Consider the following 17,135-nt stretch of genomic DNA (forward strand, 5'->3'; position numbering starts at 1 on the left):
AGGCTACACTTAAATGAGTCTTTTTATCAAGTTCTAAGTGTGTTTTAAATGAATTTGTAGAATGTATGCATTCATCACATTATTTGTTGAACACTTACAAAGTGACAGCCTCTTTTTTAAGAGCTGAGGATATATACTGGTAAACAAAACAGAGCCCCTGCTTGCAGAGAGATTACAGTCTAATAAGAGATTTCAGTCAGAGAAACCAGGAAGTATACAGACACGGAGGCCGGAGCAAGCTTGTGTTTGGGGGATAGCGTAAGGGAGCAAAGGGGAAAGTGGAAGGAAATGAGATGATAGAGCAAGGCAGAGGCTGGGTCATTTAGGGCCTTATGGACTAGGAAAGGAGTTTGGACTTCACTCCAAGGGTCATAGGAAGTCATTGTAGGGTTTTGAGAAGGAGGGTTATGTGATCTGAATTATATATAAAAAATATATACGTATTTTTAAAAAGTCACTCTGGTGTAGAGAAGAAGCAGTAACAGAGGCAAACAGAGGCAGCAGTGACACCAGATGTTGCAGGAATCCAGGTGAGAGATGATGACGGCTTGGACCAAGGTGCTAAAAGTGGAGGTGGTGAGACAAGGTCTGATTGAGAATGTTTTTTCAGGTAGATCTGATAGCACTTGCTGATAGAGGGTGTGAGAGAAACCTGGGTGATTGATTCTTAGGATTTTGGCCTAAACAGCTTAGTGAGTGGTAGATTACTGGTTTGCTGAGATGTATGAATATTTCTGCCAAATTAATTCTAAACCTTTACCTCTTAAATGAGAAATGATTATATCAATAGTATCTTAAGTACGTGAAATTAAAAAGAAATCATCACAGAAACTTTTTTTTTTTAATAGGCGGAGTATGTCCAGCTTGTCACTGAACTTCGAATGACAAGAGCCATTCAGCCTCAGATTAATGCTTTTTTACAGGGCTTTCATATGTTCATTCCACCTTCCCTCATACAACTTTTTGATGAATATGAATTGGTAAGGAAAGACATCAGTTCTTTTTTTAAAATTTTTATTTATTTATTTTTGGCTGCGTTGGGTCTCCGTAGCTGCGCGCGGGCTCTCTTTAGTTGCGGCGAGTGGGGGCTACTCTTTGTTGTGGTGCTTGGCCTTCTCATTGCGGTGGCTTCTCTTGTTACGGAGTGTGGACTCCAGGCGCACAGGCTTCAGTAGTTGTGGCACACGGGATCAGTAGTTGTGGCTCGCGGGCTCTAGAGCACAGGCTCAGTAGTTGTGGCGTACGGGCTTAGTTGCTCCGCGGCACATGGGATCTTCCCGGACCAGGGCTTGAACCCGTGTCCTCTGCATTGGCAGGCGGATTCTTAACCACTGCACCACCAGGGAAGTCCCAAACATCAGTTCTTTTGTTGTTATGCAACACAACAACACAAACTCCAATTGATGTAGTTTAGAAATAATTTTGGAGCACAATGATGAATGGAATAATGTAGAAGACATTATGGTTTAATGTTGATTTTTAGGGAGGTATAAGATTTGTGATTGTGCTTCTCTTAAGGTTAATAACCAGATTAGCAATTTCTTAATGTGGAATGGAGTGAGATGGTGATAAACAAAAATGGAATGTATTTCCAAAGTGTTCTACATGGGAGATGTTGAAGGCCAATCTTCCCAAAAGCAATATTCACATTATTTCTAAATTTTTTGTTTGGCTGTATGAGGTAAAGGATACTGATAGTAACTTCTTGTACCTCCAAAAAGAAAAACTGATTGAGGGATTTTTCTTGTTGTATTTCTGTTATCTTCTCCAGCTTCTTATTTCATCATGTATATAATTTTATAATTTTCCATTTTAACCATGTATGGAGTCCACTGTCTTTGCTGACCCCTAGTCTCTAATGAATGTTTTGTTTTGCTTCTTTAATTTGCCTGCCCTTTACTGTGATCTAACAGGATGTCTGATTTTATATGATTTATGTTTGCATTTTCCCCCATTTCCTTTTTTCTCTTTTATTTTTGGTAATAAATTATTTGCAAGCTCTTTGAGTTGTCTAACTCCTTAATAAAACCGTACAATATTTTAAATAGAGTATGGCTGCTTTCTTAGTTTGGAATAATTTTAGATTTGGAATAATAAATTTTAGATCAGTGGAAAAGTATCCTTTGGCTTTTATTCTGTCTCATAAAATTAGTTTCACCCTATGCTTTTCATTTTAATACATGAATAAGTACCGGTTAATTTTACATATGCCAGTATTTTCAATTTATCACTCATAGTATGTCTTAGTATAGTAGTGGACAAAATTTGCTAAATAATGTTGAAGTCCATGGTGACTTAGTTTCACTAAATGTCAGTTTTGAGGGTTTTTTGTTGTATTTTTACGGTTAAGATGAATGGTTTTATTTAGCATAGACTTGTCTAGTTTTTGTATAACCATAAAAGTTACTATTTTTAGTATTTGAAAATGGAGGAGTACTTATGAATTGTTAAGCAGAAAATTACATTATTTTCTGGACCTATGTATAAAAAACAAATAGCAACAACACAAATAACTGACAAAAACTTTGCCTCATAATTTACTGATACTGAGTTTAATGAAACTTTTTATTGAACTACAGTATACATGAGAAAAGTACATGCATCGTAAATGTATAGCTTGATGAATTTTCACAAACTGTATACACCCATGAAACAGCACCCAGATCAAGAAAGTGAGAAATCCTAACACCCCAGATCCCTCCCATGTCCTCTTGCAGTCACTCTCACCCCTCATGGGTATCCACTCTCCTGGCTTCTAATAATATAGACTAGGTTACCTGTTTTTGAACTTAATGTAAATGGAATAATCACCTAGAATATATCTGACTTCTTTAGCACAGCTTTTTGTTTGTGAGAATCATATGTATTATTGCAAGCAGTTGTCATGTGTTCATTTTCATTGCTCTGTAGTACTTCATTGTGTCAATATACTTTTTTTTTTGTCTTTTCTACTCTTGATGAACATTTGGTGGGTAGTTTTCAGTTTCAGGCTATTCTGTAGATTATATATCTTGGAGTGGAATTCCTGAGATTTATGGGGTGCATTTATTCCATTAGGGTAGATACTAGCAAGTAGTTTTCCAAAGTAGTATGTCAGTTCACACTCCCACCAACAGGTTATGAGAGTTCTGGGTATTCTGCATCCTAAACAGCATTTGATATTTTTGTCTTTTTTATTTTTACCATTCTGGTGGAATAGTAGTGGTATTTCCTGGTGATTTTAATTTGTATTTCCCTGGTATTGAGTGTGGGATTGAGTGTGTATGTTTATTGGCCATTTGTATACTCTGTTTCTGAAGTGTTTATTCAAGTAATTTGTCCATTTTTCTGTTGTGTTTTCTGTTTTTTTTTTTTTACACCGATTTGTAGGAATCTTTATATATTCTTTATAGGAGTCTTTGTTAGATATATGTATTATGAAGATCTTTTCCTACTCTGGTGTCTTTTAACTAATAAAAGTTTTTAGTTTTAACGCAGTTCAGTTTATCACTTGTTTTTTCTCTTCCCTTTTTTTTTTTTTAAAATGAATGGAGCTTTTTGTGTCCTGTTTAAGAAATTGTTTCTTATTCCAAGGTCACAAAAGTGTTTTCCTGTATTTTCTTCTGAAAACTCTATTCCTTTGTCTTTTACATTTAGGTTTGCTACTGGTAAGTCTTTAATTGTGGTTCTTACATTAGAAGTTAGGTCAGGATTCCTAGTCTGTCTTCTACTCTGGCTTTACTAAGTTGAGCTGATTCAGATGGTGGGATTGTTTTGGAAGAGCAGTGTTGTTGGCATGACGCTTACTTATGCAGTGATGATAATTATTATTATTAAACACTTAGTATTTGCCAGGTACTTCATGTGTATTAACATGTAAAACCTTCACATCAGACCCCTGAGGTAACTTATTATTCCCATTTTACAGATGAGGAAAACTAGGCCAAAGAAGGTATGGGACTTGCTCATGTTCACAGAGTATGTGTGTGTTACAGCCAGACTGTGAACCCATGGTCTCTGACCACAGCCCAGTCACTCTTCGTCAGTATTGCCTCTCAGTGGCGTGAACTATAAGTAGGACTTGGTTTTAGAACCTTTGGTGTGACTTTGTGTCTTTCGTAGGAAAGGGCTCTGCTACACTGGGATAGAAAACTTTTTTAAAAAGTCGGTGCAAACATCTAAGCTAGATGTTCATCAGAGTTAAAGGATACTGGTTAGATTCTAGAGTTTTAGTGAAAACAAGGTATCCAGTAGCATCAGTGTCCTTAACTGGATTTGTATTCATCCATTTGTGGACAGAACGCAGTCTCAAGTCAAGAGATGATCATCAGGTTCAAAAATGGTGACAACATTTTGTGATTACTATATCTATAACATTATTACAGTTGAGGGGTTCCTCAAATGTCTGGGGGACTGTCCTGCCATACTCTGCTGCTTATGAGTTTATCCATGGTAGTACCAGGATATTAAAACACTGAGTCATGTAAATTCTAGGTAAGCTAAGAGCTGTGAACACCTGCATGACTCAGTTTCTGACTATTAGTTTATGGGTTATATATGTTGTACCTAATTCCAACAGACCAATTCAGTTATTTTGTCACTTCCCTGGTGGTCCAGTGGTTAAGATTTTGCCTTCCAATGCAGGGGGTGCAGCTAAGATCCCACATGCCTCGGGGCCAAAAAAACAAAACATAAGCAGAGGCAGTATTGTAACAAATTGAATAAAGACTTTAATAATGGTCCACATCAAAAAAAATCTTAAAATAAATAGGGGCTTCCCTGGTGGCACAGTAGTTAAGAGTCTGCCTGCCAATACAGGGGACACGGGTTCGAGCCCTGGTCTGGGAAAATCCCACATGCCGCGGAGCAGCTAAGCCCGCGCACCACAACTACTGAAGCCCGCGCGCCCAGAGCCCGTGTTCCGCAGCAAGAGAAGCCACCGCAATGAGAAGCCCGCGCACTGCAATGAAGAATAGCCCCTGCTCGCCGCAACTAGAGAAAAGCTCGCACGTAGCAACAAAGACCCAGCACGGCCAAAAATAAATAAATATATAACTTTAAAATATATATATTAAAAAAAATAATAAATAAATTGGGATTTAAAATCTTTTTGTTATATGCATATGTACTTTGTATTGTGGACTTCCCATTTCATCTGTTTTCAGTCAGTTTAATAACTTTTTTTGCCCAGGTGTTAAATGGGATAATAAAGATCTTTTGTCCTCTTCACAAGGTCATAACATATGATGTTCATGAAATGCTTCAAATTTCTTGAGAGAATATTGTCTCATTTTTATTCACAATTATTAACAATGAAAGCATACTTAATATTATTAAAAGCTTATCTTCAGCCTAGAAGAGAAGAGGATTAAACTCATGGGTTGTAAGAAACATGTAACAATCATCCATATTCCTTTTGGCAGATCTGTGTCAGGGTACTGCCAGGGAACAGAATTTCCCCAGATGGTTCAAATAAAGAAACTTTAATGAAGGAACTTAAAGAGGCATGGGCAGGTTAAGAATAAACAAGATATGGTTGAGGCATCCAGAGAATAGCAACAGTGGAAAGCCTTTATCACCCCTAGAATTGAAGACAAGTGGAGGAATTACTGTGAGGAGCCTGGTGAGAGCCTGAACCACCAGGGGCCACCAGGTGGCAGCTCTAGTTGAGGAGACATAGCTACTGCAAAGATGTACTGAAGCAGGGAGGGAGCAGAAAATACTCTTACCTGCAGACTCCTGCCTGTTTCCCAGTGATGGAACCCAACCTGAAACCAACAGGCAAGAGAGCCAGTCTGCAGGGATCAGCCTCTTGGGGCACAGAATGTGCAAAGGAAGATGGAGAATGTATTTGGGGGTGATAAAATGCACCCTACCAGAATGCCTTCATCTAGTTAAAGTATTTTATAATACTATGGCAAGGAGGACTAAAACACACCCTAGACAGGCAGTTCTCAAACTTTTTGGTCTTAGGACCCCTTACAAGAAAAGAGTTTGTTTATGTGGTTTATAGTAATTGATACTTAACTGTATTTGAAATTCAAACAGAAAGTAAAGTATTTTATTAATTCACATAAAAATAACAATTCATTACATATTAACATAAATAAAACATTTAAGAAATTAAAACTGCATTTTCCAGAATAAAACAGAAATCGTGGGAAAAGTGGCATTGTTTTACATCTTTGCAAGTTTCTTTAACGTCTGGCTTAGTAGGAGAAACTGGGTTCTCATATCTGCTTCTGCTTATAATCTGTTGTGATATGTTGCTTGGTTGAACTATATGGAGAAAATCCAGCCTCAGATAAGTTGGAAAAGGGAGAACCTTGCAGACTCCTTAAATAGATCCCAGAAACACCCAAGAGTTCTGAGACACCACCTTAGACTGACCTTCATTAGTATTTTTTAGAGCATACTCTATACTAGTCAGGTATATATTATGAGGAGTTGCTGTAGGAGAAGTGATTTTGAACCACATGGTATCTATCTCATCTAACAGCAATAACAAAGTCTGCTGTTCTGGCTTGTCGGTGTTAAGCTTAGGCTAGTTATTACCTCGCTTTACTGTGTAAACACGTCCAACTGTGAAATACTGGCTGATTCAGAGATTTGGGCAAGCCTTTTTCATGTTCTCTTTTCTTTTGGGGAACATGATGGTAAATACTTTTGCCATTATTAATTTCATTCTTAGTTATTGGATTGATATTTTGTTTGTTTGATGATCTTCCTGGAAAAAAGGATACCAAAAGTCATTAGTAGGAAAATTGCATTTTTTTTTTCACCTTGGAGAAATTTGACTTGAAAGTTGGATTGGAATTATTCCAGAATAGAGTTCTTCAAAGGCCTAAATCTGTTTTGGTTTTTTAAAAAATAATAACTATTTTTATTATAATAACTCCTTTTTTTTCTAGTGATTAGGGTTTCTTGATCTTTTCCATTGCTTAACCCAGATTTATTTAGGTCTTTGTTTTCACTTTCATACTGAGTACAGTATTTTTATAGAATTTAACAAATTCATAAAATATATATAAACCAAAGATAATAATGTTCACAAAATTATTGCACATATAAACTGTTGTGGCATATGTGTTTCTATATAAAGGTAAACTGTTATCTCATGTTTTAATTAAATTGTATCAGTGTAGAGACATCTCCACATCTCACAATATTTGAGATTATTAGTATCAAGGGTTCTCTCTCAGGTAGTACTTGTTATTGATGACTTGCAGACACTGTTACAAAAATAAATCAGTTTTACATGGGATTAGTTTCTAATTAAGGCAAATTTACTATTTAAATGTAATCACTTTTTTTTCCCAGAGAAGATTAATGAAATATTTTTCTTCTTCCCCAAAGGAGCTACTGCTTTCTGGCATGCCAGAAATTGATGTGAGTGATTGGATAAAAAATACTGAATACACAAGTGGCTATGAAAGAGAAGATCCAGTTATTCAGGTAAAGTCTCTCTAGAGCTTAGAATGAAGTTAAGTTTTGCTATTTAATCTTGTAAGCTTTTCAGCACTATTGGATGAAAACCTACATTAATTAACAAAGTTTAGTTTTTCCCTAAATCTTCTCATGGGAATTGCATATGAATGCTTTGTATGAAATCTTTTTTGATAAATGAGTTTCATGGAATAAAATATGCTTTATGAATATTGCATATTTCTCTGGTACTAAGAAGCCTGCAGTTGGTCTGAAATATGAGCTAAGTTTTTTATTGTTGTTTTTAGTGGTTCTGGGAAGTTGTGGAAGATATTACTCCAGAGGAGAGAGTTCTTCTGTTGCAGTTTGTTACTGGCAGGTAAGAAGTGTTTTTATGATAATGTGGAAAGAATTTAATAGACTCCATTTCTAATGGCTTAGACATAACTCAAAATGAATTATTACTCTGAATTATCAATTTCTCACCTCCTTTTCCATTTTTTTAGATATTAAAGGTTTATTTAGGCATTAAAGTTAAAACATATAGTAGTGTTCAATAAATGTTTATTTAAGGTATAAAAGATAAACTGTTCCAGTCAGGACTATCAGCATGTATATTATATTTTATAACTTGGTAGTCTTTTCATTCTGCAGGTAAGTCAATGATAGTAGCCAACATTTGTTGCTGGGACAACATACACACACATGCACACAATACATAATAATACCCATACACAGCAGTTTTTCTCCAATTCTTATCAAACTTTAAAGTCTTAAGATTTGTGGCCTGAAAAATAATTTGTGATACCACACTTTGAAAAGTCTACTTTTGGAACCAATTAAATATCATAGATATTAGAAAACTAGATGATTTAAACCTCTTTTAACTTACAGTTCTGAAAGATGTAAAAGAAAAGGTCTGATTTTCATTCTTTTTTTTTTTAATTAATTAATTTATTTTTTATTTATTTATTTTTGGCTGCATTGGGTCTTCATTGCTGTGCACGGGCTTTCTCTAGTTGCGGTGAGCAGGAGCTACTCTTTGTTGCGGTGCGCGGGCTTCTCATTGCGGTGGCTTCTCTTGTTGCAGACCACAGGCTCTAGGTGTGCGGGCTCAGTAGTTGCGGCTCACGGGCTCTAGAGCGCAGGCTCAGTAGATGTGGTGCACGGGCCTAGTTGCTCCGCGGCATGTGGGATCTTCCCGGACCAGGGCTCGAACCCGTGTCCCCTGCATGGGCAGGCGGATTCTTTTTTTTTTTTTTTTTTTAATTTTTTTTTTTTAATGCTATTCTTGTCTGCTTACATTCTTTTTATGTATGTATGTATGGCTGTGTTGGGTCTTCGTTTCTGTGTGAGGGCTTTCTCTAGTTGTGGCAAGCGGGGGCCACTCTTCATCGCGGTGCGGGGGCCACTCTTCATCGCGGTGCGCGGGCCTCTCACTATCGCGGCCTCTCGTTGCCGAGCACAGGCTCCAGACGCGCAGGCTCAGTAATTGTGGCTCACGGGCCGAGTTGCTCCGCGGCATGTGGGATCTTCCCAGACCAGGGCTCGAACCCGCGTCGCCTGCATTGGCAGGCAGATTCTCAACCACTGCGCCACCAGGGAAGCCCGGCAGGCGGATTCTTAACCACTGCGCCACCAGGGAATTCCTGATTTTCATTCTTGATAACTTAGAATTTCATCTGTGTCCTTCTATTTATGAAAATATAGTTCAGTCATTCCATTATAAATGTACATGGTTCTTCTAAGAAAGTTGGAACACAGAAAATTAGAAGAAATAGAAAAACCATCACCTGCCAGCAATAAGCACTGTAAATAAATTGATGTATTTTTTCCTACGTGTTTTAAAAACATAGTGTGAATATATATCTATCTTATATATATGTAATTTAAAGTCAACTGTTTTATTTTTAAAGTAGTTCATAACCATTATAGAAAATTTTGAAAATGGAGACTATAGATAGAAGAAAATGAAAATCCCATTAAGTAATTACACTATTTAGAGATAACACTATTAATACTTTGCTGTATTTTCTTAGTTTTTTAGGTATATAATTAGAAAAATATACACTATATACCTATATAATATATACTATATACCTAATTTCAAAGAATAAATAAAACATGAATTATTCACAGATTATAGACTAAAGATATGAAAGAAAATCTTGTCAGTTTTTTTTTTTTTTTTTTTTGGCTACTTAGTGCCAGGAAATACCTAGAGATTTGAGTAATTTAATAAAAAGCGTTAAACAAAAATTATTTTTTCTATGTAGGAAGGTTAGACAATTCAAATTTTTAAAAAAATCACCTTTAATATCCGTCTCTGAATATAATCACTTAACATTTTGGTTATTCTTCCAGAATTTTTCTCATATATAAATTTTTATTTCTAAAAAACATTGTTCCTATTTTATAACTTTTGAATTTAGCAATGTATCATTAAAAATTGTTTCATTTATAGATCTAGTTTTTTAAATGGCTGTCTATTCTTCAGTCTATGGACCTCCCTTAATTGATATTGTCCTTTATTGCTAAATTTTCCTGTTTATGAATAATGCTGAACAAATAAGGAATTCTTGTGCTTTATACACTTGCAGCCCAGTTTGATTATTTATAAATTATAGGATAAATGTAATATATAGGATATATAGGATAAAAATATAGGATAAATTCTTAGAAGGGAAATTTTTAGATACAAAAGTATATAAATTTTTATTACCTTGAGACATTGTTCATTTAACCTTCAGAAAGATATCAGTATTCACCTCAGCCTATTTCTTTTATTCTATCAATACAGGATGTAATCATTTTTATTTTCATAATTTCATATATGTATACTTTGTGTGGTGTGGATTTCCTTTATTTTTTACACATTATTCTACCATCATTTTCAAAAATTTGGTTTTAAATGTTCTTTATATATAGGGACATTAACTCTGCAAATATCTTTTCCAGTTTATCATTTGCCTTTTAATTATATTAAGTTAAACATACAGATTTCCCTGTAATTTAGATTATAAATTTAATTTATAAAAATTATATAATGAAAGTGCTAAATTAGGTTGCAAGTTGATTATCAGTACTTTCCTTATGTTTTTTTAAATAAATTCTTCCCTACTCCCAAGATTTTGTATATATATGTTTATCTACCTTTTTTTCTGTAACTTTTTTGTAGTTTCTGTTTTTACATACCAATTTTTAAGCCATCTGGACTTTATTTTGGTTTATGTTATAAGGCAGGGCTCTTTGATTATTTTTCTAAGCAGTTTATATTTAAACACCATTTACTAAATTATTATATTTTCCTTCATGATTCGGTTGGTATGAATCTTTAAGATGTAGGAAACAATTATTCAAGTTCTTTAGTACTAAAAATGTCTGTTAGATTGCTGCTCTTGTAGAATAAAAAACACTTCGATTAGTAATACACAGTACGTCTCCTGTGTCAATAGTACAGTCATAGTTAGCAATGCTGAAAAGAACTGCTCTGTTTGCTGTTTAATTGGTTGAGAAGTGTAGCTGCGAGTCCATTTAAACTGAGATGAAGGATGTGGGTAAAGAGTAGAAGCCAAGAGGGAGGAGATATGGGGATATATGTATATGTATAGCTGATTCACTTTGTTATAAAGCAGAAACTAACACACCATTGTAAAGCAATTATAATGAGGTTAAAAAAAAAAAGAGTAGAAGCCAAGGAAGCTGAGGGGAAACTACACGGAGCTAAGCTTTATCTTCAGGTTGAAGAATCCAGTTTTCAGCACTTAGTCTACATGGAGTCCTTGTTTTGAATTCAAACTAAGTCTTAAGTTCTTTTAAACCTTAACTTTCCTTTTACACTAGACCCAGTTATCAATAGGTATAGCATTTGCCATTCTAGACCTAGAGTGTGTTTTTTTTTTTCCACTTTTTGGAAAATTCTATCATTTATATTTAGATTGTAAAATGTCTTTCTCTGTGTCCATAGTATAATTTAGAACAATCTTACTAAAGAGTCAAATGTGTTCCAGTTGTAGAAGCAAGAATCTGTATCAACAGTAACTTTAAAATATTTTTATGGTGGTGACAATATTTTGTTTATCTACAAGGCTGTCTTAAATGTCTTACTCTTGTTTCATTATCTCTTAAGAATAATGAAAGTCAGACTTGATGATTTCTTTATGTATAAAATAGAAATATTTCATTTTTATTAACTGTAATTTTACATTGTATAAGTCAGGTGTCATAATACTCAACCAAAGACCATTTATTTTTCTCATACACGCTTAAGCTTGATGAGCCATAATCTTAGCTAAGATCCACTGGTTATTCAAGTATGGGGCCCAGTCATTGTAGTTTAGAGGAAGAGGAGTAAGGTTTCAGAGATTGTTTGTGAATATCAGTTTACAGAATAATTTCAATTTAGATATGAAAATTGGGGGATCATCTGATTTTTTAAGCTTATTTTTCAAAATTTATTTATATGAAAGACATTAGATCATTCTGTTATTGAAATACTGTGCTATAATTTGTGTAAGAATCAGTGTCAAGGCTCATCTTCTCACCTTGTCCTGGTGAAGTGGAATACTTGTTTTTAAAGTCTGCCTCTGTAGGAAATTGTAAACAGCTTGCCTTTTATTCCTTTTCATTTTTGGTCACCTTTGTTAATTTTTTAGGCAAAGGTAAATATGCAGAAAGTAATGTTTCAGTTTACAGACATACTCAGGTCTTTAGATATTCTTTTTCCCTACGTAGGAATTGCTCATGTGTTAGTGTTTTGTTAGCAAGATGCAGGCATCCTTTTAACATTGACTTGGATTTCTAAAGTAAGCTTAGGCATTTCATCAATAAAGTGTTTAATAGCAACCAAACTACTTCCCAGCTAGAAAAGAAAAATGCTGGGAAGAGATCTATTTATATTGGATTGTTTTTTTTCCCTGTGATTGTAAACATATCATCTGTGATTTCAGACAGAAAATCCTGGTGCATTATTCGACAGTTTTTTTTAGTGTGTGTGGTAAAACATACTTAACATTAAACATTTTAATCATTTTTAAGTGTACAGTTCTGTGTACAGTCACATATTTGTGCAGCCATCACCACCATTCATCTCCTGAGCTTTTTATCTTTCTCAGTTGAAATTGTACCTATTAAACACTAACTTTCCATTTCCCCTACCCCCAGCTTCTGGCAACCACTGTTCTACTTTCTGTCTCTATGAATTTTATAATTTTTTAAATAGATTTATTTATTTTTATTTATTTATTTTTGGCTGTGTTGGGTCTTCATTGCTGCTCGTGGGCTTTCTCTAGTTGCGTTGAGTGGGGGCTACTCTTCATTGTGGTGCGCGTGCTTCTCATTGTGGTGGCTTCTCTTGCTGTGGAGCACGGGCTCTAGGCACATGGGTTTTAGGCGCATGGGCTTCAGTAGTTGTGGCACGTGGGCCCAGTAGTTGTGGCTCATGGGCCCAGTAGTTGTGGCTTGTGGGCTCTAGAGCGCAGGCTCAGTAGTCTCAGTAGTTGTGGTGCACAGGCTTAGTTGCTCCGCGGCATGTGGGATCCTCCCAGACCAGGGCTCGAACCTGGGTCCCCTGCATTGACAGGTGGCTTCTTAACCACTGCGCCACCAGGGAAGTCCCTCTATGAATTTGATTACTTTAGGTCCCTTATGTAAGTGGAATCATACATTATTTGTCTTTTTGTGACTGGCTTATTTCACCTAGCATAATGTCCTCGAGATTCATCCATATTGTAGCATATGTCAGAATTCCCTTCCTTTTAAAGGCTGAATAGTATTCCATTGTATGTTTACCACAGTTTGCTTATCCTTTCATCCATGGACAGTTACTTGTGTTGAGTCCACTATTTGGCTATTGTGAGTAATGCTGCTATGAACATGGATGTACAAATATCTGTTTGAGTCTCTACTTTCTATTCTTTTGGATATTTACTGTAATTCTATGGTTAATTTTTTGAGAATCTGTGATAATGTTTTCCACAGTGGCTGCACAATTTTACATTTCCACCAGCAATTGCATAAGGGTTTCAATTTTTGCATGTCCTTTCCAATACTTGTTATTTTCTAGTGATCTTTTTTTTTTAATAGTTATCTTAATGCCTATGAGGTGGTTATCTCAATGAGGTTTTGATTTGCATTTCCCTAATGACAAGTGATGTTGATTGAGCATCTTTTCGAATGCTTATAAGCCATTTGTGTATCTTCTTAGGAGAAATGTCTATTTGAGTCCTGTCCCTATTTTTTAACTTTTAAAAATTGTCCCTATTTTTTGTTGTTAAGTTGTAGGAGTTCTATATATTTTCTTGATATTAATTCCTTGTCATATTTATGATTTAAAAATATTTTCTCCTGTGGCTCACATTTTCACTCAGTTCATGGTGTCCTTTGGCACACGTTTTTAATTTTGATGATGTCTAATTTATTTTTCTTTTGTTGCCTGTGCCTTTGGTGTCATATCCAAGAAATCATTACCAAATCCAGTGTCATGAAGTTTTTCCCCTGTATTTTCTTCTAAGAATTTTATAGCTTTAGCTCTTCATTTAGGTCTTTGATTCATTTTGAGTTAACTTTTTGTATATGGTGTTAGGTAAGGGTCCGACTTCATTTTTTTGTAGTGGATATCCAGTTTTCTCAACACAATTTGTTGAAAAGACTGTCCTTTTTCCATTGGAGGTTCTTAGCACTCTTGTCAAAAATCATTTGGCCATATATTTAAGGGTTTATTTTGAGGTTCTCTATTCCATTGGTCTATGTATCTGTCTTTATGCCAGTGCCACACTGTTTTGGTGACTGCAGTTTTGTAGTTTTAAGTGTGGAAATTAGGAACTGTGAGACTTCTGAGTTTGTTCACCTTCCTGTGGTCTCACTATGTTAGGGGACATTTAAAAAAAATACAACCGATGTAAATCTCTGGAAAGAGAAGTGTAAATAATTTTCTAGTTTTCCCACCATGTAAAACAATACAAAACAAAAACCGTTTGACTCTAGATATTTTTCACAGACAGGGAGATCATTTGGATAACATGTAACAGCCTCTGTTGCTTGAATTAATCAAGTAAGCCATTTATTTATTCAGCAAATATTTAATGAACATCTACTAGATACTAGTCATTTTGCTAATTTGAAATATACCTGTTACCAAGGTTTTCCTTGCATGATTACAACTTACTAAGATATGAACTCTTAGTTCCAGGGTCCCACATGGTGGATTTGCTAATATCATGGGTGGAAGTGGATTGCAAAACTTTACAATTGCTGCTGTGCCATATACTCCAAATCTTCTACCGACTTCAAGCACATGGTATGTTAAATTGGTTTATTTAAATGCATTGCAAATTGTTCTGATTAATTTTGAATGATCAAAGGTCTAACTACTGTATTGCTGCATTGAGAGGAAAATCTCAACAGTGATCTCTATTCAACATTTTGTAATCACTGATAAATAAGTAGCTACATAGTTTCTTGCCTTCCCCTTTTTTGGTAGGGAAAATGTTTGAGGAAACTACCTACCTATACTCTAATTGAATATATATAGTTCAAGTATCACTAAAGTTACACTGGCATAAGTATCACTGAGTTACACCATCATTTCAAACTAAATTGCCCTATTGCTTATTTATTTTAGGCTGAAGGGAACTTATTTTCTTCTACTACATTTGCATGCTAAAGGAAACTGCAATGCAGCAGGGTTTTGTTTTTTTTTTCCTTTTTAAATACTACTTCAGGGTTTTCCAATTTGAATGCAAATTTAAGAGGGTGGTCTTACATTAATTTTGAGTAGTGTTTTCACTGCTAGACAAAACAATAAAAAATTTCAGAGATTTCTTTGTTAATAGTGGTATATTTTTCTTTTAAAGCATCAACATGCTCAAGTTACCTGAATACCCAAGTAAAGAAATACTCAAGGACAGGCTTCTTGTGGCACTACATTGTGGCAGCTATGGTTACACAATGGCATAATGAAGTCTGGAAAATTCATCTGACTGCTGATGTGCAATGCAGAGTCGCAGAAGTAATTTAGGAAACCGTCAACAGAAAAGCAGCCTAAATGCAGCCCATAGGCAGGGCTGATGTTTAAAATTCATAAAGGATCAGGTTTCCTTTCTTCCCCCTCTCTTTTCCCTTTTATGTTTTCTCAGTTTGTGATACAATTAGAAAATATAAATCACAGTAGTCTTCATTTAAAAAATGCTAATTGAAAATAGTAGAAACTGTCCTTTTTCATATTTCTTTAATCTTATCCAAGAGTGTGTTAAGGCAGAATCTTATTCTACATTCCATGTCTGCTATGTAACTGTTCTGTTAAAAAGGTGTTGTCTCTTTTATTTTTCTATATAGTAAATTATATTAGGACATCCAGCCTGGTATGTCCTATTGCATGTAAAGTGCCGTTTATATTTTGGAAAACTATTGTATAGAATGGACTAATTTACATTGTATATAAAGCCACAAATATGTATTTTCCCATATTGAATCTATATTGCAGTGATGTTTTCTAGCCTTTCAATATTTTAATATGTAAAGTTTAGACTGGTGACTAATAAACAGCTGATGAAATGACATCTAATTTATATATTAAAGCTTATGCTATATTGTATGAATTATTTGCATCTTTCAGTGGTCAGTTTTTCACATACATATATTGTCTCAAAGTTTTTCTTATGCCTTATTTTAATTTATATTTTAGATAAAATTAAAATACGGTATTTTACTGGGTTTCTTTTTGTTACTATTGTTTTATCTGTGAGCGCTAATGATACATTTGAAAACGTAATCTGATGTGCAGATTACAATTTAAGTTTGTAATTTTTCCTTAAATTTGCTTTTTATTATTAGAATGTTGAGTTCAAGTGATGTATACGTAATACAAAGCAGTGGGTTTTTTAATTTTAGGGTGTCTTTGAAAAGACACAGTTGAGTAGTTACAGCATACCTTTTAGGGGAAGTAGGAACACTCAGACATTTAAAAATGCTAATAGGGGAATTTGTAATGTTTAGGACCTTGCCTTTGGAAACTAAAAATAGATTATCCAGTGGCATCATTATTGGTAAAATGACTCTTATATGCATATTTTCTCATATGAGCAGCCACTGTATTTGTCACTGACAAATGTAGACAATGTATATGTCAATATAGGCAAATATGTATTGTATATACATGTATATAGGCATATACGTTGAAAGCTTTGCTAAGTCATAAAACTTCTTTAATACATGTTTTTTGGTCCTCTTGTTATTGTGTGTTTTTTTTTTTAATATTAAGAAAACATCTCTCAACAGATTACATTAAAAACTAAGAAATCTTTTAAAATTACTATTAGCCCTAAAATTAGGATTCAGATGCATTATTTACATAAAATGAAGCTAATAATTTTTAAAATGTTGGTTTTTGAAATTTAATTGTACAAGAGGTCATTGCCTTCTAACTTCAGATAGGTAACTGATTTATTTAATATTACATTGCTTATAATTTTAGTATTTACAAACATTTATTTCTGTTTATAATCATACATTGGCTTTGTCAGATTGGTCCTTTTGCAAGTATTTATGGAGAGGAGATAAAACATTAAAAATCTCATAGTTTTATATCCATGAATATGAATATTTTTTTATATAGAGCTAGCAATTTTAGGGTTTATTCTTTTATATTATCTTTAGTTTCTAAACTATAAGAATTTAGCTAATATAGAAAGATTTTATATGGATTAAAAATCCTATTTAAACTAGAGGCAGCA

At 34.4% G+C, this 17,135-nt stretch overlaps 1 protein-coding gene across 4 annotated transcripts in view; it reads left to right on the forward strand.

Annotated features, from left to right (window-relative positions):
* The window catches only part of HACE1 (HECT domain and ankyrin repeat containing E3 ubiquitin protein ligase 1), a 91,994-nt gene extending 76,112 nt beyond the window's left edge, over positions 1 to 15,882 (forward strand). For all 4 annotated transcript variants that reach the window (XM_061207685.1, XM_061207686.1, XM_061207687.1 and 1 more), the window contains 5 exons: positions 849 to 980; positions 7,336 to 7,434; positions 7,713 to 7,783; positions 14,588 to 14,701; positions 15,258 to 15,882. In XM_061207685.1, the coding sequence (XP_061063668.1) occupies positions 849 to 980; positions 7,336 to 7,434; positions 7,713 to 7,783; positions 14,588 to 14,701; positions 15,258 to 15,360 (519 nt within the window). In that variant the 3' untranslated portion in view covers positions 15,361 to 15,882. The remainder of the gene's footprint in view (positions 1 to 848; positions 981 to 7,335; positions 7,435 to 7,712; positions 7,784 to 14,587; positions 14,702 to 15,257) is intronic.
* The last annotated feature ends 1,253 nt before the right edge of the window (positions 15,883 to 17,135 follow it).

The sequence above is a fragment of the Eubalaena glacialis genome, chromosome 12 (genome assembly GCF_028564815.1).
Source record: "Eubalaena glacialis isolate mEubGla1 chromosome 12, mEubGla1.1.hap2.+ XY, whole genome shotgun sequence".
NCBI lineage: Eukaryota > Metazoa > Chordata > Mammalia > Artiodactyla > Balaenidae > Eubalaena > Eubalaena glacialis.